The 24,628-nt window shown below is 38.8% G+C and overlaps 1 protein-coding gene across 1 annotated transcript in view; it reads left to right on the plus strand.

The window, feature by feature from the left end:
• Positions 1-24,628, plus strand: part of PRKAR1A (protein kinase cAMP-dependent type I regulatory subunit alpha) — a 25,689-nt gene extending 1,061 nt beyond the window's left edge. The window contains exons 2-11 of the mRNA XM_008063376.1: positions 2,038-2,220; positions 6,882-7,052; positions 7,849-7,940; positions 8,140-8,201; positions 17,195-17,241; positions 17,939-18,097; positions 19,630-19,690; positions 20,660-20,781; positions 21,712-21,793; positions 22,159-24,628. Of these exons, the coding sequence (XP_008061567.1) occupies positions 2,044-2,220; positions 6,882-7,052; positions 7,849-7,940; positions 8,140-8,201; positions 17,195-17,241; positions 17,939-18,097; positions 19,630-19,690; positions 20,660-20,781; positions 21,712-21,793; positions 22,159-22,331 (1,146 nt within the window). The 5' untranslated portion in view covers positions 2,038-2,043 and the 3' untranslated portion in view covers positions 22,332-24,628. The remainder of the gene's footprint in view (positions 1-2,037; positions 2,221-6,881; positions 7,053-7,848; positions 7,941-8,139; positions 8,202-17,194; positions 17,242-17,938; positions 18,098-19,629; positions 19,691-20,659; positions 20,782-21,711; positions 21,794-22,158) is intronic.

The raw sequence follows: 24,628 nt of genomic DNA on the forward strand, positions 1-24,628 counted from the left end.
TGCCCCAGAACGCCATCCTTTCCAAAGCCATGACATCACCGCCGGGCTTCCACAGAAAGAGTCGGAGTCTCTTCTTGGGAGCAGAGGCAGTGCAGGAGTAAAGCAGTAGTTCAAGGAGTAAGATAATAGGTGGGAGGGAGGGCGTAGCTTGTAAAAATAAGTGCAAATGCAGAATTCGGGCATATTCGATTCCGCCCATCGCGGCTGTGAAATTTGGTTACGCAGGTTGCCCGTGGTGACCGCATTAATCTTGGGGCATTTCTGCCCGGGCCTAGCGTGTGACCAGGGCTGTCGTTGGAAACGCATGAAAAACCAGCTTCACCCCGTAGGCCCGGTCTCTCACCAGTCAAAGACCCGAAATGTGGTTATTCAGGGTTTCCTGTGGTGACTGCGTTAATCTTGGGGGATTTCTGCTGGTGACCAGCTTATCACCAGTGTTGTCTTTAGGGCTTTTGTAATACGTTCGTTGTTTTAAACAAGTGACAAAGCAGCTCCACCCCTTAGGCCCAGCTCTCATCTCTGCGGGTCAAAGAACTGATCTTAGAATGATTTCCCGATCCGTCGAATACATGCTTTGATATTCTGAAAGATGACGGAGTGTTTTGAAGTATGAAGGATCTGACTCTTATTGTTCTTGGTGACCTTCAGTGAAATTCTGCTGAAGTACATCTTCGGTTCGTATGGTTGCCTGTCCTGGAAAAGTGGCTGGTATGGATCTAGCCTAAAGTAAATGAGGTTAAATGAGGTTTTTTTTTTTTTTTTTTCCCTTTTATTGTTGTTTGTTTTTAGTGTTTATTTCTGAAGTAGCAGCATGATTCTTTTTCCATGGCTTCTAATTTGTGTGCTTGCCATGGAGCCACACACTTTCTCATGGTATGTTAATTAGTCTACTTGGAACTGACCTTTATCATGAAAGTTGTCAAAACAAAATGAGTAACGGTGTGGCACTTTAGAATAGCTCTTGTACTCTGGTATTTCTCTCTTTTAAATTTACAGTTTCTTCTCAGTGGCTTTTGAATGCATTATAATTGGAAAATTCTGATTAGTGTTAAATTCACTTGCTGAGTGGAGGGGAGCACGCTCTTGTCGTCTAGTCTTAATTGCTTAGTAATTAGGATTTGGAAGGAAAGCTGTGTATGACCCTGTTAAATTACTAAGCGATTACTTCTTGGGTAAGGTTGGTTGCTCCTCTTATATCTCGACTTGCTTTACTTCACATAAAGTTTCCCTCGTTTGAACCCTCTGAAATCCATTAAGTGCACCTTGTCTCTTGAACCTTCATGTAAGTTTGACACTTAGCCATTTTAACATTTTTTGGGTCCATATTTCTGTCCAAGTCTTTTGCAGTTTACTTGGTAAGGATTTAACTTCTCCTCCCCCCAAGGATTTTCCCTCTTTTCCTACTGGTAAGTGTATTATCATTTAGGACTGGAATCTGGGAAAAGATTCCAGAGTAAAAGATTGCTTTTAAACTTGTCTGAGGTTTCCTTTGTGTTTTTAAAAATGTTGATGGTACTAGTTGGCTACTCGGACCCTCACTCCAGTGGTTTGCTGTGTGACAGTAGGACACTCCTGTGGGATAGAAGTTGCATATAGGAAATGTCAGAGGTTCTTCATTGAGCTTCCTTGCCTTCACTTAGAGCTGACTTGTGTGCCCTTGTAATTCTCTGTCCTGTTTACCATTTACACACTTCTCACGTCATCATGATTTCTTTTGCAAGGGAGAACTGAATGAAATTCCCTTGAGAGCCTGACTCCTCAGTTCATACTTCCTCCCGGGAGCTGAGGTTATGGCGTCTCGCTTTTGCCTACAGAGCCCAGATCCTGCAGGAAGAACTAAAACACTTATTCGGAAGAATGCTAATTCTGGGCCTATTGTATTCCCTAACTTCACCTCCCTGTTTAAAAACAAAATCTTACTAAAAAAGGAATTCCTATGAATCAGTTACCTAATGAATTTAGTAAGTCAAAGGCCAGATTGGCATTTGCGCTTTATAAATAGTTTACACAAGCAGAGAACCATGTTTTTTCTTGCAGAGAACCATGGCGTCTGGCAGCACTGCCGCCAGCGAGGAGGAGCGCAGCCTCCGGGAATGTGAGCTTTATGTCCAGAAGCACAACATTCAGGCACTGCTCAAGGATTCTATTGTGCAGTTGTGCACTGCGCGACCTGAGAGACCCATGGCTTTCCTCAGGGAGTACTTTGAGAGGCTGGAGAAGGTAAAAAAATCAGTGTGGGGAGATGATGAGATGACAGGACACTTGTTAAATGTAATGCTGTCGAATGTTGCTAATTTGTATCTTTTGAAAGAAAAGGAACTCTGACCAAGTAAGTCTAAAACAATTTCAAATAAGAAATGTAGATAAGGCATTTGTAGTAATTTTTAAATTCGTAGTAGAATTGATCAGAAAATGAATCTGTGCCAAGTGTAGTTGGGTAACAGAGGGCTTTCCAAACATAGTTCTTTGTAATTGTTTTAATTAATGTTTAAAGCTGACTATAACAATACAACTGATCAGAAGTGGTATAACAGTTACGTGAAATAAGAAATTTCATAGTACTTGAAAGCAGTTAGTACTTTTCTTGAACAAAGCAAATAAGAGTAATAGCTCTTAACCAATCTTTTACAACTAGTATAATGAAACACTTGAATCTAGCTGGTGACTGATGCTATCGGAAATTCTGAATTAGGAAGTACGTTTTCCTGTAGAGTATGTCTCAGATGAATTACTGTGGAATGAAGATACCATGACTGATAACCTTCAGTGTTAATCCAGTTTTTAAATTATTTGTTTTTCATTTACGTTTGTATGTTCATGTGACCTACATATGTGGCATATGCTTTTCTGAGCAAAATGGTAATTTTGCATAAAAGAAAATGCTTCAATTTACTTCCCTCAGGAAATGATGGATGAAAAAGTCGATCACCAAGTGTTTTGAGTATTCGTATGATCTGCTTCTATAAATCAGTGAGATAAATATAAAGATTTTCTTGCACATATTGAAGTATTGAGATGGTTCATGATTAGGAACTAATTGGCATATGATCATTAATTATCTAGTTTTATAGTAGAAGTATTTGCATTATTTACCATTGGTTTGGACAATTTCTACTTTAGCTTAGTTTATTGGTAAAAGCATCTGTACTCTAAGATTTAAAAGATATCTGGGTAGCTTAGTGATCAGGTGTTTTCTACCGTTTTCTTGAAAAACTGTTAAAAATGGTATTTAGTACTATGATTAGAATAATGGAAACAAACAAACAAAAACCCAAAACTAGCCAGTCCCTGTGAATGTAGCTTTGCTGTCTTGGAATTATAGTAGGTATTCTGGCTTTCTCTTATTTTTATCATTTTCCAAGTAGTGGAAGTACTGTGGAACCAGGCCATGGATGTTCCTTGTTTTGAAATCAAGTGCGTTCCTGGAGATCTGGTTCTGAAATGGGTCACTGTAAGGTGATCCCTCTTCTTTGGACATTAGTAGAAACCATCAAATGAGGGGATTAAGTTGGTGAGACATTAAGTGTGTATCTTTTTATAGGGGTATTGAATGTGTGGTACTAGTTTCAAAGCTTGTAGTACTGTTAGAGGACTAACCAAGGTGGAAAGCAAGAAATAATTAAAATATTTTCTTTGCAGATGAGATTTTTATATTTAATGTGTCTTGGCTTCTTTACCTTTTAATAAAAGACACAACTCAACATGCTTTTTACTATAATTTAAGGGTCTTTGCTCATTTGTATACATTTCTTTAGCCAGGGTTGAATGTAGATACCTGGACCTTCAAGTAACTCGATTTTCAACTTTTTGACAGGTCATTGTTCTATATATTCGATGTTCATATGTATGTTTGTGTTAATTTGTATATCTGAAAACATAGTCACATTCTCGTCCTCATTACTGAGGGGTAATCAAAAAACTCATAGTTGGTCTTTTGAAAGCTTCTGCATTTTAACTTAAACGGCCATTTGGAACTTGAGTTTTCTATTACTCTTGTATTTATTAAAACCTTGTCTATCTGATACATAAGAGGAATTATAATAGCTGTGACCTTTGAGTGTCTCCTAGATGCCAGGTACATTGTAAAGTATTTTACATGCATACATACATACATTATTTTAAATGTGTGAAGTAGGTTGTAGTCACCATTTTACAGAAGTAGCAGGTAAAACTAAAGGAAGTCAAGTAACTTGGCTGCTGTGGTCACAGAGTGTAGTAGTCACCTTTTGTACGGCCACATATAACCCTCAAATTTCAGTGGCTTACTACAACAGACTGGTCATATGCAGCTCTTCTGGACTCAGCCTGTCTTGTCTTCTTGACTCCACATATTTTGTTCTGAAGCTGAACAGAAGGAGTGACCCCTACAGAGGGCATGCTGTTCTCAAAGCTGAGAGAGGACAGAAGCTCAAAACTACTACATGGTGGGCATGAAATGGCATATCTACTTAAATTCCATGGCCAGAGCAGGTTCTATTTAGCTAATTCTGAAGTCATTGGAGTGGGAAGTGTACTTCACCTACAGGGAAGAATGGCAAGGGCAGGAAGGGAACAGATAATTGTGAAAACATATGTTTGTGGTGTAGATAGAATTTGAACCCAAGAGTCGAGAGCATAGTGGAGAATTTAATGTAGAACATAATGCAGAGTTTGAACCTAAGAGTCTATAACAGAATTAACTAGTGAGTAGACTGGGAGGGTTTAAAAAAATTTTTTTTATTCACACATAATATTTGTATATTTTAGTGGGGTCTGTGTGATATTTTGTTACAAGTAGAATGTGTAATGATGGCGTCAAGGTGTTTAGAGTGTCCACCTCAGTTAAAGAGCTGAGAGGAAGGAAACTGACAGGCAAGGGAAAGGATATAAAAATGTATCAGAGTGCATAGTGGAAATTGATAATGTCAGCAAAGGCTCTGAGTTGTTGAGATTAGGCTCTGTTTAGATTGCTGTTTTTCAAAGACTAGAATCCATGCAACAATGTTAAAATCAAAATGCTTTTGTTACTTCAAAATTATCTTAAAAACTCAGTAAAGTAGAATATAGTCCCAAATGAAAGGTTATTTGTGAAATTTTTCATGATATTTTTGTGAAGTATCAGTGACAAATTTTGGGGGAAGATTTTGTTTTTTCCTTTATACTCTTAAACTTTAAACTTGAAGGAGACTTGAGTTTTATAGTTATGTGTTAATACGAAATGGGAAGACCTTACTGGCTATTGGAACTGCCAAAATTAAAATGAAGTGAGTCTTCTGAAACATGTTTAGGTTACATATTCAAGCTCTGCAGGTACAAAAGGATGCAGCAATACCCCAATTGCCTTCCTCGAATGCTGCTAGTGTTCCAGAGATGTTACTTACATACAAATTTGTATTAAAAAGAGTTTCCTGTTCTTTTCCAACACATGTGTAACTTTCCACTACATGGATATACTGTAACTTACTCATCCCTACTGACGACCATTTTGGTTGTTTTCAGTGTTTCAAGCTTAAAAACAATGATATAATGAATAATTTTGTATAGATAATCATTTCACACATATGCATATCTTAGGATAAATACACTTGTAACTAAATATATACAAAATGGCTTTCACATTCAATATTTAGTTATAAATTTAAAGTTACTATATTTGATACTTAATAACTTTAGTATTAAATGTTTACTATTAAAGTTATTTGTGTAGTATGTTTTCTTCATTGTGTTTTTTCTTAATTGAAAATTAGAAAACACAGAGAAATGAGAAAAATAAAGATAACTCCTTCCTCTAAAAAGGAAGAAAAATCAGGCATGATTTTACTAATGGAAATGAATACTATTAGCACCTTGATAGTTATTGTTCTAGACGTTCCTTGTTACATGTATACCGTTCTTATATTTATCTTGATGCTGAAAGCAGGGCTGAGGAACATGAAGAAAAAAAGTGGGCATCTCTTTAATTTTTATCAGATTTTTAAAAAAATAACTAAGCTCATTAAAAATAATGGAGAATGGGTCAAATGAATGAGAAAGTAGAAGATAATACATTCTTATTTTTGCCCTATTCAGGCATAGTAACTCATTATTTACTATAGGCTTGGGAGGAGGGATTTCATTTTAAGGGTCTAGATTTGGAAAAAATGAGTGCTTAATAGTTCTATCTCAGGTTTATACGAACTGCTTCAATAAGTAGTTTTTAAAAGCAGGTAAACTTTTTTCTTTGAACTTCACGCATAAACCTTGATAATAATGCTTCTAGCTCTGCAGGGAGAAGTATTATTAGATCTGATCTTATTTAAATTGGTGGTTACCATCACATCATCTCATTCTCTGTTTATGTCTTGGGACCCAGGCTAAAATGTGAATTCCACAGACCCAGGACCCTCTCCCACTTGTATTTATATTCCCATTGCCTAGCGTAGGACTTGGCATGGTTGATCCAGAAAATGGTTATTGAATCAATGAAATAATTCAGTAATCTAGACATGCTTGGATCACTTTGCTGAGCCCGAATTGTTATTCCTGGATACCATTCTTTTTAGGGGACGATCTCTTGCTATCTGTAGTAGCAAATAGGAACTTAATTTCCAGGATTTTGTCTTACAATGTACATCACAAGTCATTGCTATAAATACATTGTTATGATGGATATCTAGTTTTTGACTCACATGTTAGGTGTCCTTGTGGCCTTTGTTCATTAATAAAATAGAGTACCTGTTATCATCTGAGAAAGTCTCTTGAGAGTATTTCTTCTTAAACTTTACTCCATTTTTTCCCCATTTGGAATTGGCCTTTTCCCCTAATAAAAGAGATGGTAACTGGGATGAACTATCACTGGAATATGAGAAGACCAGCTTTACATCCTGAGGGGTCTTGTTTTCCAAACCTGTGATTTCTTTCAGGAGGAGGCAAAACAGATTCAGAATCTGCAGAAAGCAGGCACTCGGACAGACTCAAGGGAGGATGAAATCTCTCCTCCTTCACCCAATCCAGTGGTTAAGGGTCGCAGGCGACGAGGTGCTATCAGTGCCGAAGTCTACACGGAGGAAGATGCTGCATCGTACGTTAGAAAGGTAGTTTTGATAATCTGAACGCTGGGGAGATAGTTTTGGGATCCGCTCTGTAGCTACCTAGTGTCTTTTGCTGAATGCATGCACTGTTGATTAGTAAAATACAAAATGGGGTGGATGAATTTCTATCCTATACAGTTCTTGGGTACTGGAGAATAGTTTTTCTAATAGCGTGTTGTCAGAGGAGGTAACTAATAGTGACTATGAATCAGTGAATAATTGCATTTTGGGGGTTGTTATTTCCATGCTGCTGTTTTGCAGAAGAAGAGGCGGGCAGTATGATTCTCCTGAGTCATAGTGGTAGTTTTTTGATATCCTGTAAGTCATGTTTTAGCTTTTAACATTTTATTCTGCAAGCTTCACTCATCCCAATCTCCTCTTCCTCAGAGGTAGCCTGCCATTTTGAGTTATGCTGCTACCGTTAGGGGGAAACAGAAGTGTCCTGGCACTTGAGGCTTGTGCAGTCACCACAGCCTGAAAAACGACTGCTCTGAAAGACTTAGTTTTGCCTCCAAACAGTGACCTTGGTCAAGGTGTTTTTGGTTTGTTTCTTTAGTTGTTAAATGCCAGGCTTTATATTTAGGTCTGGCTGTAGGCAAGGGGATTAGTTAGTCAATATTTGTTGATTACTTTGTGAATCAAAGGTAGTAGAAGCATGTTGTTGTGGAAATATTTAACTCGTAGCAGTCTTGTTTAAATACTATTATAATGTGACTTGGCACTTCATTGAAGTGCAGACTGTAAATATGAAATGTTTTTGGTTTATGGAATCGTCATTTGACCTTCAATTCTTTTCCAGGTTATACCAAAAGATTATAAGACAATGGCTGCTTTAGCCAAAGCCATTGAAAAGAATGTGCTGTTTTCACATCTTGATGATAATGAGAGAAGGTAGGTGCAGGTTCTTTCTTACACTCTTTTTCCAATAAGGCCGTGTGGTCCCAGATTACTTTCATCACAGTTGCAAGTTTCACCGCTCTTCGTAATGGCTCACCAGATGACAATCTAGGGGCTTTAATTCTAATGTTTGTGTTGGAAGTCCATAGAGGAGATGTGTGAAGTGTGACATGAGGCCTCCTCTCTCTTGCAGCGATATTTTTGATGCCATGTTCCCGGTCTCCTTTATCGCTGGAGAGACTGTCATTCAGCAAGGTAAGGGCACCTCTCTCTGTGGCATGCAGTGTCATCGTGGGGGGTGAGACTGAAAGAGTTTGTGCGCTTCTTGGATTCACGTTTGTTTTCCTCTTTGATGCTACTTTTTTTCCTGTGGGATTTCCCGTTTCGACTGGATTTTCATATGTCTTTTGAGTCAGAGTCCTACTGTGTCACCCAGGCTGGCGTGCAGAGGCTCGCTCATGAGTACTGCAGCCTCGACCTGTTTGACTCAGGTGGTCTTACCACCTCAGTCTTTGAAGTAGTTTGAACTACAGGTGCATGCCACCACGCCTGGCTAGTGTTTTCGTTTTCATTTTTTTTTTTAACCAGTATTTTTTATTATGATATTGTGGGGTACAGTTAAGGGTTAAGTATACAAATATGCTTCGTTCAGGCACCGTTGTTGATAAGAGGTGTCTCCCCATGTTTTTTTTTTTTTTTTTTTTTTTTTTAGAGATGAGGTCTTGCCAAGTGGCCTAGGCTGATCTGGAACTCCTGGGCTCAAGCAATCCTCTGCTGGGATTAGAGGAGAATTCTCGGAGCTAGAAGGAATGTTTTTTTTATTAGGGACTATTATTTTTGATGCAGTCTTGTTTATGATAACTGTTAAAGGAAACGCCTACGTTTTTATTTTGAATGTTGTGTTGAACTTCAGAACTATGTTTGTATTGTATGTCTTTCATATTGACTACTGACCACCTTTGAAGTGAAGGAAGAAATGAAACACATCATTCATTTTGTAGCTCAGCTGTCCATTTATAAGGTTATGTGTCATGTGCAGATTCATACCTTTGCCTATATAGACTAACATGGATGTAATCTTTAGGACGTCTTCCTCTTTTTATTCTTTCTTATTTCTTGACATCTTTTTAGGTCTTTATAAACCATACATTTTTTCATTTTGTGGTAACCTGATATTTTAAGTATTTGAGTTGTTTCTAAGTGTTGTTGTAATAGATGCCATCGTGTGGCAGAGAAGGGCTGATAGCAGTTAAAAGTATTCCTTTTGGAGATCAATCGGCAAGCTATGAAAATCTGCTAGACAGGTTTTGCTTGAGAAAACCAAATAGCCAAAGACTGAAGGCTTTCCTGGAAATGCAAGATAGTGACTAATTTACAGACTCAACACAAATCCTCTCTTTGTGAAGTTATCAGTTTACAACCCTTGCTTGTTATGCATTTCCTGGAGACCATTTGTTCTTGAAAATCTGGTTTTGCTGAGTACAACCTTGTAAATTCCAAAGAAAATGTGTAGTCACTCAATCCTATCCCCTCCCTTATCTAAACTAAGGTATAAGACCCTTTCCCTCCCTCTCTGGGGTGCTCAGCCTGCGAGCGTTAGCCTGCTGAGTCGCGCTAGTGTTAATAAAACTGCTACTTCCTGAAATAGCCTCAGTGTCATGGCCTCTTTGTCTTCCGGCTACATTCTGGTGCATTGGCCAGGAAAGGGAGAGTTTGGAGACGGTGTGTTCCACCTCCTTTGTCATCGGGGTACGACCTCCAGGGCAACAGGAGAGGCAGTCTCCCCAGCCGTGCAATGGACCTTTTGATCCATAGGAGGGAGGCCCCTCCCGGCGCAGTGAGACTCGGACCACGAAAGCACAACAGGGACTTAGGAGGTGAGGAACTGCCATGAGGATGACCACCTGACAGAAAGGGTAGGAGTAAGGGCCTTTGCATAGACTTGCCAACGGATGGCAGAAGGGGAGCTTGATCACCTCCCGGAGCCCACTAGTAATCTCCAGTCTGAAGGAAAGGGCTGAAAGGCAGTGGAAGGTAACACTGTCTGAAGATGAACTGGTAGACTCCTAGGATTAATGCGTTGTGTGATTGCATGTAAATGAGATGGACAGCAAGAGGGTTCCACATAATGTTAGTCTGGGTTGTGGGTTTGTACCAACCTATCAATTGCTAAGAGGTGTCTGAGATGTCTTCGCGAGGAGTACAGCTAGAAAAGGATGAAACAGATGTTTCCCATACCCCTCATTCTCTTATTTGTGTGTGTCTGTTGTTTTGAATCTGCTAAAAAGCTGGTTGGGTTATTATGCTGTGTTTAATGGGACATGTTGTATTTTTAAAAACTTGATTAGTGCATGCTTTTTAATGTCATTTTATGTTTTCCTCCCTTTATTTGTGTGGTGTTTCTTCCAACCTGTTGACACTGTTAAAATTCTTGTCTTTTGTTGTCAAGGATGTGGGAAAGTTGCCTGCTGTGTATGTGAAATGCTTCCGGTTATCTTGAATTCTTTCCCGGGACCACACACTCTCCCTTCCTTAGCCTGCATTCTTCATGGATTATGAAGGAGTTCATTCTAATCCACCTGTAAAGAAACATAGAAATGTCTGTTGTATGCTACTTAGCTTTTTGTTAACTCAGTTGCAAGTTGACGCTAGCCTTGGACAAAATAATTTTGTAGTCTTTCTCTGGCAACTAAGGGACTGAATAGACTGTTCTTGTTTTCAAATGTGGAAGCCAGGTTAGTTGAAAGTAAGTCTGTTTATAAAGGTTTAGATGTTGCCTAAGATCGTAATCAACTGCTCGTCCCTGTAAAACTGTTGGCAAGTCTCTTAGGGTCGTGTAATGTTTGCTAAGTCCCTCCTTTAAATTGTAGTGCTAGATAACACTACTGCTTGCTTTTTGGCTATGCCTGACTAGCACACCTCTTACAAGACTTGTAAATCTTTAAATGCTGAATACTTTGCAGGACTTAATAAGGCATAGGAACTGGCCATTCCCACCTGATTAAGTCACCTTGCTAAAGCTCAGTACTTCACCCAAGGGACAGGTAAAATACTAGGCACTCTCTGTGGCACATAGAGTGAGATCTGATCACTCTCATTTAATTGTCCACATCTTACAACTAAAGCTATTGTTTAGTAATTCATAAGAATTTTTGACAATTTTTCCTGTTCATAATTGGAAAAAAGTAGGAACAGATCATTTTACATCTATGTGGTCTGTTCACTCTAAAAGGGTTTTTGTACTAGGCCATTTTGTAGACATTACTGGAAAGTCGTTGGAGCAGGAAAAAAAAAAGAGAGCTTTAAGAAGGGCCGAGGACACTCAGCTTGGAAGAAGCCATCAGGGCCCCAGGGATACCTGGCATTGCTGTTTATGGCTTTATTTAGTTTTTTGTTTTAGAATTTTCCTTTAAGGAATAAATTGCAAGTGTTCAAAACAAGTTCTGGGTTTTCAAAAAACGCTAACAAGAAAATGTGTAATAATCTGTACCCTCAGACACTCCAGTGGGACAGGTTTTAAATAATTGAAGCAAATTAAAATTACATTGTTTAAAAAAAAACAACCAACAATTAGTGCATTGTTAAAATCAAATTTGAACTCACTACAAGTTAACAGATAATGAGGTTTGGAAAGGAGCAAGACTTTGCTTTAATACCATCTGGCTGTTAAATTCACTTTGTAGACTTAAGGAAAAATGGTCCAAAGTTCTCTATGCGGAGGCATTTTTAAAATTTATTTCACTACTTTGCAAACAAGATTATATCCTATGGAATATTAAATACCCAACTCCAGAGGCTTAACTCAGGGTTATCAATACCAAACTCCCAATTACAGAAAGCTGAAGTTCTTAGAAACTGAGACATTAAGGGGAAAAAAAAAAAGAGAGAAGGACTCCAGAATGAGTACCAGCCAGACGAAAGGTAAACAAACCTATTGGCAGTTGCCACTAATGGCAAAGCTCCAGCCACCCAAAAGAGGCCTGATAAGGATAAACCTGCTAAGGGGGATGGTATCGGTTGCTATGAATGTGGTCAATCTGGGCATTAAAGCACAGTTGTTCTTGATGGCCTAAGCCCCCAGGACCTTGTCCGACATCCGGACCAAAAAGGCCACTGAAAGAGATGGTGTGGCCTTTCCTGAAGGTGGGGGCACTACCTAGCTCGGTAATGGTGACCATTGACTAAAGGGGTCAGGGGTGGGGGGGGCACAGCCCAGCCCAGTGCTCTGCTTGCCATCACCCCAGAGAATCCTTGGGTCTGTATGAATGTGGCTGGGGTCCAAGTTAATTTCTTGATTAATACTGAGGCTAAGTTTTTAGCCTTTGTGCTCGTACTGAACCTCTTTCTCCTGACACCTGCTCTCTAGTGGAAGTTAAAGGTGTTCCAAAAGTTAAATGTTTCACCTAACCTCTAATAAAAAGTTACTAAAAGGTGAATTCAAATTATGACTGTAAAAGGCTATCTATCAAAAGATAAAAAGGAAAGCAAAAAGCAAAGGAAAAATATAAAAAGGTTATTGGTGTATAAATAAGGTTTTAGTAAGGAAAAAAGGGAATATAAGAAAAAAATTTTTTTTATCTAAGAAAAGATCTTATATGGTAAATTTCTGTCCTATAATAAAGTAAATAGTTATCTGAAAATTTTTAAAAGGGGGTATAGAGCAAAAATAAAAGGTTCAAACATGTCAAAAAATGGTATAAGTTTGCAAAAAATGGTATGAGGAAAGTTTATGAAAGAATATATATATATATATATACAAAAGAAATTCTGTAAACAATCTAGGCATAATAAAGTTTTTTCTGGGATGTGGATGCAAGTCTGCAAACATTTTTGGATTTCTCTTCAAATTTTATATATAAAATTTACTTGAGTGCCAGTTCAACTTATAATCTAAAACAACCTGTCAGGCTACCACTATAGTCCAAAAATACATTAAAAACTCCAGTAAAGCCACAGAAATTAAAGTTTATCATTTAAGTTATGCTAATAACTTCAGGCCTTGTAGCTTTTGTAAAAAAGATGATCAGTCACCACCTAAAATTGTCAAAATGTATGTCTAGCTTCACTTCTTGAAAGAGGGGCTTCCCTCATTTATTCCTCTTATTAAGCCAGAGTCCAGCAATTTCATGCCCACATAACGGTCATGCAAGGATTCCAGTCAGTGCCTGCAAACAATGCCACTGCTGAAACAGATCTGGACGTCTCAAGTCAGACAGGGAGACAGTGGAATATGCCCACTGTCAGCTCCGAAGAAGCTACAGAAAACAGACCTTCACTCCTCAACACCCCATGTGATTATGGGATTGAAAAATCTCTAAAGAATAAATAATTGAGGCAGGATAGCTAGCACAGGCTAGACATAGATAAATTTCCTATAGGCAGGTTTTAGAAGCTGTTCAAACATTTTAAGAATTATATTCTACTGCAGGCCAAGTGGCAGCCTACCCCACTCCTCAGCAAATCCAAAGAAAACTCCATCAGATGTAGGACTAGGGCAGTACAATCTTTCAGTCTGTGGTTTAGCATAATAATCACTAGAAATCCTTTGGAGACACAAGTAAACTGAGCATCATAGGTATTTGGTATTTCATCACTCAGGATCCAAGTCCCTGAAATGGGATTCGTTAAAACTTTGAAATTGTTTAACGGTAGGCCTTTTCCTACACCTCTGAAGGAAATGGGGCCACAGACATAGGTGCTCACAAGGAAATGTGTTTCCATTTGGGACAAATTTTAATCACAGTTCATAAGCTTGCCTCTCTAGGAACTTTCTGGGCCATGGAAAACTCAGACATCCCAGGGGAGTAAGTGCTGCTAAAAATTGAAGAGGAAGGACCCAACCAGCAGCTGCAAGAAAAGAGAAAAGGGACCCTAAGAATGGTGCTGTTCCTATACTAGCCTGTAGAGTTTGAATACCTAGCTTCTCCATCATGACAAAACCCCTGTATGAAACCTCAAGGGCGGGTGAACAGGAGCCTCTGCTATGGGAAAAGGCCCAGAAACAGGCCTTTGAACAAATTAAACAGGCCCTCACCAGTGCATCTGATCTGGGACTCCCAGATGTGACTAAGCCTTTCTTTGTTTCCGTGCATGAATGTGTTGGCACAGCAGTAGGGGTCTTAACGCAAATGCTGGGGTCATGGCATAGACCTGTGACACACTTCTCCAAACAGCTAGATTCTGTGGGCCAGGGCCGGCCGCCTTGTTTATGAGTCCTGGCAGCCACAGCACTCCTGATAACAGAAGCACAGACTAACTATGGAACAACACCTAACAGTCAGGATGCTTCATGTGGTAATAAATTTAATGAAATACAAGAGGCAATATTGGTTAACCAACGCTCGAATGGTCAGGTGTCAGGGAATGCTCTGTGGGAAAAGAACCCATGCATTCACCTAGAGGTGGCAGAGACCTCACTACCCATAGAGAAATTCATACATGAAGTGTTCTCTCGCCACAGACCAGCCCCTCAGAGACCCTGAGGTCAAATAATTCATGGATAGGAGCAGTTTCGTACAGGAAGGGGAGCGCTTTGCGGGCTATTCGGTGGTAACTTCAAATTCAGCAGTCGCTGTTAGGAACTTCAGCTCAGGGAGCAGAACTCACTGTGGGGACAATGGACCGGCATTTGTAGCTGAGGCAGTACAGTTAATGACGAAAGGACTGCAAATCAAATGGAAGCTCCGTACAGCTTGTCGGCCGCTAAGTTCAGGAAAGGTGGAGCAAATGAACCGGATCTTAAAATCACAACTAAGCAAGTTATGCCAAGAAACTCATTTAGGCTGGGTCCAGCTTCTGCCAGTAGTCCTTCTAAGGGTAAGGTCTAGCCCCACCAAGGAAACAGGCTTCTCGCCTTTTGCCTTTTGAAATTCTTCTCGGGCGGCCACCCCGTATAGGAAGACTTAAAGGAGTTAGGAAATCTTACTCTAAAACAACAAATGCAGGCCTTAGGTTCAGCCCTAAATGCCATCCATTGACAATGGTCAAGTCAGAGAAAGGTTGCTAATTAGTTCTAACTATCCACACGCATTCTTTTCAGCCAGATGATATGGTGTGGGTAAAAGAATGGAACATACAGCCGCTGAAGTCCCTCTGGAGGGACCCATTTACTGTCTTTAACACCCGGGAAAGTCACCGAGGCCGACGGAAAACCCGGAACGGGTTTCTCAAGCCCTGCTCTTGAAGCCTGAGAATACTTCGGCCTTGCTTCAGACACCACTGGAGGCTGGCTAATTGATCTGCACAGCTGAGCGATCTGTGTGTGCCAGAAGCTTAAGGATTCAGCTGACTTTACTGATAAAGCCATTGTTTCGCTTTGTCAGCCTTTGTATTTGCCAAGTGCTATATTGCTTGTCATTTTATTTACTATAGGACTGACCTTAGTTACTGTAGAACTGACAAATTGGACATGTTGGAAAATGGTCTTACTAGCATTTCTGTTCTTTTTTTAATATCAGAAAGCTTGCCCGTGTCCCAGTACAAAAATGGCATGGCATAAAAACTGGCAGTTGGTTTAAAAACATGTTCTAGGGTCTGGAAAAATTTAGGTACTAAAAGGACAAACCGAAAACCGAAAGCCATTTTTATCTTGTCCCTAAACCTTAATACAATGATGAGAAAAAAAATAGAAGCAATGTTTTGGAGAAATGCATACTTTAGGAAAAATTAACTTTGCCGACTTTTTCTTTTCAGAAACAGACCACCTGGTGCCAGGTATCAAGCTTGCCTAAAGTAAAGAAAATTTACAAGGCCTAAGACATCATGCATTGGGCAAGAATTGTAAAAGTCACAAAACTTGTAATTACAAAAGTTATAGCTGATCAGAGGGGGAGCGGACTAGGATACGATCTTCAGTTAACACTTGGGCACTGTCCACAGGGAAGTCAAGAATCCCCCGAAGCTGTGCTCTGGGAATGTGTGGGCCTCAGGGAGGAGCAACCCTCCATTAGCTCCGAGGAACGTCCTTTGTCCTTTGGGAAGGCGCATGGAGCACGGGAATCCTGTCTTATCCTCCCTTGCTCGGGAATCCTGTCTTATCCTCCCTTGCTCGGCCCCGATAATTACGAATGCCATTTCTAAGTCTGTGGAAACAGTTGTTGAACGAAAAACTGTGGCCCACATAATGTTAGTGCACCAAATTAAGGATGATGCTCTTAACACATAAAGGGGTCGAGCATCAAAGGGGGGGAATGTGGCAGAGAAGAGCTGATAGCAGTTAAAAGTATTCCTTTTGGAGATCAATCAGCAAACTCTGAAAACTAGACAGGTTTTGCTTGAGAAAACCAAGTAGTCAAAGGCTGATGGCTTTTCTGAAAATGCAAGATAGTGACTAATTCACAAACTCAACCCAAATCCTCTCTTTGAGACGTTATCGGTTTACAACCCCTGCTTATTATACATATCCTGGAGACCATTTGTTCTTTGAAAATCTGGTTTTGCTGAGTACAACCTTGTAAATTCCAGAGAAAATGTATAGTCAGTCAATCCTATCCCCTCCCTTATCTAAACTAAGGTATAAGACCCTGCTCCTCCCTCCCTGGGGTGCTCAGCCTAGGAGCGGAGGCCGCTGAGTTGCCCCAGCACTAATAAAACTGCTACTTCCTGAAATAGCCTCGGTGTCACAGCCTCTCTGTCTTCCGGCTACAATAGCAATGAATAACTTTGTACACATGTAGCTTTTTTTTTTAAGTTATTTTTTTCAGAGGCATTTTTCACCATAAGGTGACGAAAAAAGAATCGATTCTATGACATTTAAAATATATTGCTAAATTTTTTCCCTGAAAGATTGTTAACTCATTCGTGACCGCTGATGTGAATTTACATCATTCCAAATTCTGTTGCTGATTGCTGTGCTGATGTGAATTTACCTCATCGTGGAAGACTGTCTTTTGGGTTTATAATCTGAATAAAAGTACAAAGTATGGAATGCTGATTAGAGTGGTGTCTGAGTCAAATACTGGATATATCTCCAACTTTCAGCTGTAACGTGAAAAAGGTGACAATTTAGAAAAGACCATTTCACTTGTGCTTAATGACAGGTTTGCGGCAGCCAGCTTCAATTTTTTAAAAATTTTCACTCACTCTCAGTATCAGAAAAGTGAGAAATTTGTCTGTCGTGTGTTAATATGTAGCACTCTTTTCTTACAGTGTCACTATAAAATTAGTTTATTATTTTACATTAATTTGATAGTTCCAGTTTGTTTATTTTGGAATATGCTTCTAACTTTTTTTACCCTTTTCTCTTTTAGGTGATGAAGGGGATAACTTCTATGTGATTGATCAAGGAGAGATGGATGTAAGATTTAATAATAGCAAAGATGTGGATAATCTTAAAAGTCAGTGTACTGATTTTTATTGCTTCAGAGCAGTCATTTCTAAAGGGCTTTTACAGCCCTTTTTAAAATGTCAAATTCCATTAACACCTTTTGCCAAGTATTTTTATGACAGAGCGAAACTTTTAGAAGTAATTTCTCTGCCAGATAAGTTGTTCAAAACTTTTTGCTGGAGGAGCGGTTAAGAAGTGTGTGTGCTGTGGAGTGTGACATGTCAGGGAGCTTCTAGACCCCGCCATCAGCAGGGAGACTTGAGAACAGCTTTCTCAATTCTGTCTTGTTTGCAGATGAGATGATAATAGTAGCAGTGGTCTTTTAGGATAATTGGAACGTTCAGTTACCTAAGGCAAGTAAAATGTTTAATGTAGTGCGCAGCACAGTTCTCTTGCGTATATACGATTAGGGTTAATGCTCAGCTAACCTTTCTCCCTGATCATCTCTAGAGTACTTTTTTCTTATCTGATAGTTAAATCCGGTAAACCACAGACACTCTTAATTCAGCAGAACTCAACTGTTTTTCTCACTGTGTACTGAAAACATAATCTGCTTTTTGAAATAGTTCGGGATTATGACCTTCTAAAAAAGGTTTGAGGATTTTTAGTGCTTAATTTGTTTGTATATGTAGAGAAAAACACTTCTTTGATGTTGTTTACACTTTAGGTTTATGTCAACAATGAATGGGCAACCAGTGTTGGAGAAGGAGGGAGCTTTGGAGAGCTCGCGTTGATTTATGGAACACCAAGAGCAGCCACTGTCAAAGCGAAGACCAATGTGAAATTATGGGGTATCGACCGAGACAGCTATAGAAGAATCCTCATGGTAAGAGACTATGGTTTTTGGAGTGGGATTTAGAATTCTGATCTGGGTAACTAATGTTTGAGTATTATCAACAAGTTAAAATGCGAATATACCATACTTTTAATGATCAGATGCTTTGTGTTAAGCCTTACTTAGCGTCATTCATTATGCCTTTTGAAACAGTGATATTTTAGAACAGAAATTTGGCCAGAAATAGCATGAGAACCAGATGTGTATATGTAACGGTTAGCTCACGTTTAAAGATCTATTCGTTTGCCAATAGGCACATCTTTGCTTTATCTAACCTTACTGATCACAGATAGCCTTCTAGGTGCTTCTTTTAAGTGCTTAAAGTTATTTAAGGCCATTCAGCACTAATCAGCTTCCCTAAACTATAAAATATCAAAGTGGATTATTGGTAATACATATGTTGTGTCCCCTGTCATGAAAAGAATACACAAAATAATAAAGCTGTTGGAACATTCTGGTGATATAGTCAGACTTTTTGAGAACTTTGTGATAAGTTTATAGAGTAGCTTTAGATGTTTAAGTCCCAACTAATCATTTTGAATGATTTTCTCAAATTTGTACAGTGCCAATCTGGTCATTTGAAAATACAGAGTTTGTTGTCCTTGGAAATTTTTCTGTATTTGAGATCTATGTGTACATATGTGTATATACAGTCATGACAAATGTTTCAGGTACCATAAGATTATAATACCAGATTTTTACTCTGCTTTTTTTATGTTTAGATATGTTTAGGTACACCATTTGGTTACAGTTGCCTATAGTATTTGGTACAGTAGCATGCTGTACAGATTCGTAAACTAGGAGCACTGCTGCATCATGTAGCCTAGGTGTATAGTAGGCTATACCCTCTAGATTTGTGTAAGTACACTCTATGGTGTTTGCTCAATGACACATTTCTCAGAACATATCCCCATCATTAATCAGTGCATGACTGTATATGTACGTTGATGTGTGTGTGTGTGTGTGTTTGGGCGTGGGGCATGGTTAAGGCAATTTACTAAGTAAGGAAAGCTCTTATAGAGGGCTTTCTCCCTCTTTTTCTCCCAGGTATATTGAACAGACACAGATTAGATTTGCAGATTAGATGACTTGGTTAAATTTGGGGCTTTCGGACTTTTTTTTTTTTTGAGTCTGACTTCTGTTGGGGATTAGAGTTGTGGGGAAGGTTTCTGGGCTGGGAATATAGTCAGCTATAATCACATATATTACTTTTTTTTTTTTTTTTAAAGAGAACTGATCATTTGCTCATTTGAAATTTTTAACTGGTGGTGCTATGAACCTTCTTTGACCATGTAGCTGGTGTTCCTTGTAGGAGCAAGTTACTGAGAGCTTTTTTATAGAGCTGAACAGGGGCTCACCATCTTCAGCGTGAAGAAAAATTATCACAAATCAAGAAGCAACAGCAGCAGCAAGCTTTGACTTTGTTTTTTAAAATTTATGTGAAACTTAATATTGTTCCACAGCATTGTGTGATAATTACACATTTTTGGGATATGACTTCTGTCATTTTTTGTTATTTTTAGGGAAGCACACTGAGAAAGCGGAAGATGTATGAAGAATTCCTTAGTAAAGTGTCTATTTTAGGTGAGTTTTAAAGTGTATTGAATTTGCTAGTATATGACAAACCCCTTAATTAAATGTGATTGGACTTGGACAGAACTCTGGAAGTGTATGTGCTGCTCATTCCTTCTGAAGAGACAAAGGGGCGGAAAGTGTCCTTCTGACTGTGGACATTATTTCCTCTGTGACTTCTGTCTCTCTTGTTCAGTCATTGAGTTTATTGGTTCAGGAAAGTGAGTATGTCTAAGAGTACATTTCCTCCGTGGAAAGATTAGGTGTCATTTGCTGGCATCCTCTGAAAACAATGCCAGAGGTTTGTTGAAATTTAGAGTAAAGCAGATTAATTGAAGATACTTTTGTGCATTTTGTTATGTGGACTTGGAGATGTTTTTAAAAGTTGTTTTTCAAGAAGGGAGAATGGCCTTTTTTAAAAATATAAAGTGACAGTCTTGTGTTTTATTACAGTGAATTGACACTTTCTCCCTTATTTGTCCTTTCTTTGCAATAGTTACGTTTGCTTTGTGTCTCGATTAGTTTGGCCTTTGGGACTAAAAGTTATTTTGTAGCTCTTCTTGATAGTTTCATAAATTAAACTGAGGATATGAATAAATTCTACGAACCTATGGAATGATATGGATAGGGAAGCCATTACTTTTGGGTACTTTAACTATAGGTTTAATTTGCATTCATGGGAGTTTTCAGGAATACTTAATAAATTCATTTTCTTATTCCTTTGGCTTTGGATAAGTTTGGTATAAATTAACCTGGCCACTGGGCTGCTGAAGTAAGGATCCAGGGACTCATCCCCTGGTAATGGGAGAATCCTGCTGAGATGAGAGGTACTTGAAGACAGGTGTTTAATTTGAGACACTACTAGAGTGTTGCAATAGGTATGGCTGTTTGGTTGAATCTCTGTATACTTTGTTGTTTCGTTTTAAACTTTTTAGCAGCACCAAGTTATACAGAGCAGTTCTTTTGATTCTTATCTTTCAGAGTCTCTGGACAAGTGGGAGCGTCTTACGGTAGCTGATGCGCTGGAACCAGTCCAGTTTGAAGATGGGCAGAAGATTGTGGTGCAGGGAGAGCCAGGGGATGAGTTCTTCATTATCTTAGAGGTAAAGAACTTGGCATTGGAGACTGTTAAAAGTTGTATACCATAAGAAGGAAAACGCGGGCCGATTCTGATTTGTAGTTTTAGTTTTTAAGAATACTTTACAGACAGTTTAATTAAAAATTATCTTTTACTTTGAAATACTGTTTGGTTTTCTGCTGGGCCACTATATTTGAAGTACATTTGAGTCAGGGTTCTGGAAGGACCCTAGACATGATTAGTCAAATCCAAACAAAACCGTTTAGCATAACAAACTATGATGATTCTGCATCCTTGTTAAAATGCAAGTATTTGGGCTATTTGGCAGTCAAAGATCAAAAGCAATTATTTAAGTTTTAAAAGTTAACTGTGTTTTGTATCTCCACCATTCATGGAAATGTGTAGTAGATACCTTTGCCTGCTAAGCAGATTTAAATACAAGATTTCTGTGAATGTGGCTTCATAGTTGCTAATGGGTTTTATTTAAACCAAGGGTTGGGAGACTCTTTTTGTAAAAGGCAAGGTGGCGAATTAAGCTTTGTGCGCCATAGGGTTTCTCTTGCAAAGACTCAACTCTTTTGTGCAGAAGGAGCCTGGCACAATATGTAAATGAGTGGGTAGTATTCCAATAAAGTTTTATTTACCGAAGAGGCAGCCTGTGAACTTGGATTTGGCTCATCATCCGCAGTTTGCTAACCTGAGTCTGCACTCTCTAAGCACCTTAGCTTGATAAGAACCTTGCTAGCAGGAGTGCTGGTTGTATGTAAATTGAAGCTCACGCGATGATCTAGCTTTTTAGTCACCTTGTACCGTACGAACACAGATAAGTTGAAATCCCCACTGAAGCCTCCTTTCCCCTTTTTTTGCAAATGCGCTGAAATGGCTTAGGATGGTTAGGATGGTGTCCTAGCTTTGCAAGTGTGTGTGTGTTCAACTTTTGGTGACACTGTTGTAGGGGTCAGCTGCTGTGCTGCAACGTCGGTCAGAAATTGAAGAGTTTGTTGAAGTGGGAAGATTGGGGCCTTCCGATTATTTTGGTAAGTGTGGATTCCCTTGCAATAGATACATGGTATCTTTAAGTTGCCTCTCGGGGAGATACTGTAGTCTACCATGATTTTTCTTCTCCTGAATTTTGTTTTTTAATGGCAGCCTTTTTTTGTCAAAAAAGGAAATAGTGTGAGGTATTTCAGGGAAATAGTGTGAGGTTTTGATATTAACTGAGTTAATAATTAAGTTATTGATTGTCTCAAATCTTTCAGTAGCTGCTACAGTACAGATATGGTGGGGCCTGTACTGAGTTATTAGAGAAATAAGTGTTTGTTTTCTTTCTCATGCAGCTCTCTCAGAAAATGCTTTTCGTAGATGCTAGCCTGCTCTGACCCTTCTCCTTTCCCTTCTTCAGGTGAGATCGCACTGTTGATGAATCGTCCTCGTGCAGCCACGGTGGTTGCACGTGGTCCCTTGAAGTGCGTTAAGCTGGACCGACCTAGATTTGAACGTGTTCTTGGCCCATGCTCAGACATCCTCAAACGGAATATCCAGCAGTACAACAGTTTTGTGTCACTGTCTGTCTGAACTGCCTCCTGTGCCTCCCCTTTCTCCTCTCCCCGGTCCGTGCTTCACTCATGCAGACTGCTTTGTTTTCCCTATTTGCAGCACCAAGTGGCCACTGGCTTTGCAGCTTCTTGTCTGTTTATATATTAAAAGTTGCTCTTATTGCACCGTTTTTAATTTGGAGCATTAACTAAATGCTCGTACACAGTTAAATAAATAGAAAGAGTTCTATGGAGACTTTGCTGTTACTGCTTCTCTTTGTGCAGTGTTAGTATTCAATCTGGGCAGTGAGTGCCATGCTTTTTGGTGAGGGCAGATCCCAGCACCAGTTGAATTACTGTAGAGTAATGATGTAACAGTGCAAGTTTTTTTTTAAAGTGACATAATTTTCCAGTTATAAGCATATTTAGACTGTGGCCATATATGCTGTATTTCTTTATAGAATAAATGATTTCTCATTAAGCTCTGAGGATTAGGAAACATGGATATAGCAAAATTTCAGTCTAGTAGAAAGACATCTGCCTGTAATTAAACTAGCTTAAGGGTGGAAAATGCCCGTTTTGGCTAATTATTAGATGGGTATGATCGGTTCAGTTTTATTTTATTTTTTTCTTTTTAACCAGAATTTTTGTTAGCAAGCTAATTTGCCTGGTTTAGCTTATACCTTAATGTTTCCTCTCCAGTTCTGAGATATTTTTAGGCGTGGCTGTCTATACCACCATTTAAGTTTGAAACCAAATCACAGACTGCAAATATTGGGTTATGGTTTAACTACATCTGCCTCAGCTCACAAATTCTGATTAGACCTTTGTCCAGCTAGTGCCAAATATTGATCAGATGCTGAATTGGGAATAAGAACTTGAGGCCTACACTCTTGGTTGTTCATGTGCGCCCTTCAGTTGTCTCTTGTTTAATCTCCCGTGCTCATTAAACTGATTCCAGGAGATTGGATCTGCTGAGACTAGATCCAGGTCAAACAAACGTCATGCTGAAATGGAGGTGATGTTGCCAATGGACACGCCAGGTGGACAGAGTCCATCCAGTGCTGGACATTCTGCACTGAATTTACAGGGGCGGGAGATTGGGGAAGAAGTTGTTTTTTTGTTACTTTGGTTTAGTCCTCTTTCCTTCCTTTTTGTGTCAACTAGAATTTCTGGTGGGTTGGGAGTGGGGTAGAAGTGTCTGTTGTTTCAGATTGGTCTCAAAGCCCATCTTGCTGAAAGTCCTGCTTTCCTAGATTATCTAGCGCGTACTTCTATGGCAAACTTTTTTTTTTAAGTGAACTTGTGTTTCGAGTCTTAACTGTATTTCAGTATTTTCCAGCCTTATGTGTTACATTATTCCAATGATACTCAACAGTTTATTTTTATTATTCTTTTTTAAACAAAGTTTCACAGTTCTGTGATGTAGGCACTTTTATTTTCATTGTGGTTTCTGTATAACGTCATGTAGGGTTACATTTGGGAGTGACTGCAAGCATTTTTCCATCTGTGTGTACCTGGCTCCAATTATTGATCCCCTCTCCTACTGGTAGTTTTCCCAGGTAATTTAAATTGGTCATGGTAGATTTTTTTTTCATAGATTTGAAAAGCTTTTAGGTTGTTACTAAGTTTGAAGTATAAATCTGGGAAAGATATTTTATTTACATTTTAGTGTGGGATAGAAAACCACCTTATTACACATTTTTTAATTTCCAAAATCTGTATTACATGAGGGTTTTCTGATCTGTACTTTGTGTTTAGCTACCTTTTTCTGTTTAAAAACTAAAAATAAAAATCACGGTCTTAAAAGTGTAAAGCTTGATTTGATCTCTGTTTAAATGCCAAAAATGTACTTCAGTGAGTTATTTGGAATGCCATACCATTGCACAGTTTCATATATGTATATAATCGTGTTCATGTATATTTAGGTACATATAATGCTTTCTAAATGAGTTTTGCTCAAATCATTTGGCTTGTTGTTTACTCCCGTTTGTAGTTTTTAATCTAAGAACTTTAAAGATAAGTCTAAATTCAAAAATTATTACATTTAAAGCTTTATCTTTGTGCAATTTAGGTATAGGTGAGAAATCACAATTGGCATAATTTGTCTTAGTTGATATTCAGGGCTTTAGAAGTCATTATTTCTGGGATTGGTAAATGAATTTATGAGATCTACTGCTCTAGAAAGTATAGATGGCCAAAGGACCATTTTGTATTGTTTCCTGGTTACTAGTCTGATTATACTGTGTGTGCTAATATACTTTATTCTTTTTGTTATAGATTGTCTTAACGGTAGGTCAAGTAATAAAAAGAAACGAAATAAGTTAAATTCTTAAA

The sequence above is a fragment of the Carlito syrichta genome, unplaced genomic scaffold (assembly GCF_000164805.1).
Source record: "Carlito syrichta isolate Samal-C Ts95f unplaced genomic scaffold, Tarsius_syrichta-2.0.1 Scaffold306785, whole genome shotgun sequence".
NCBI lineage: Eukaryota > Metazoa > Chordata > Mammalia > Primates > Tarsiidae > Carlito > Carlito syrichta.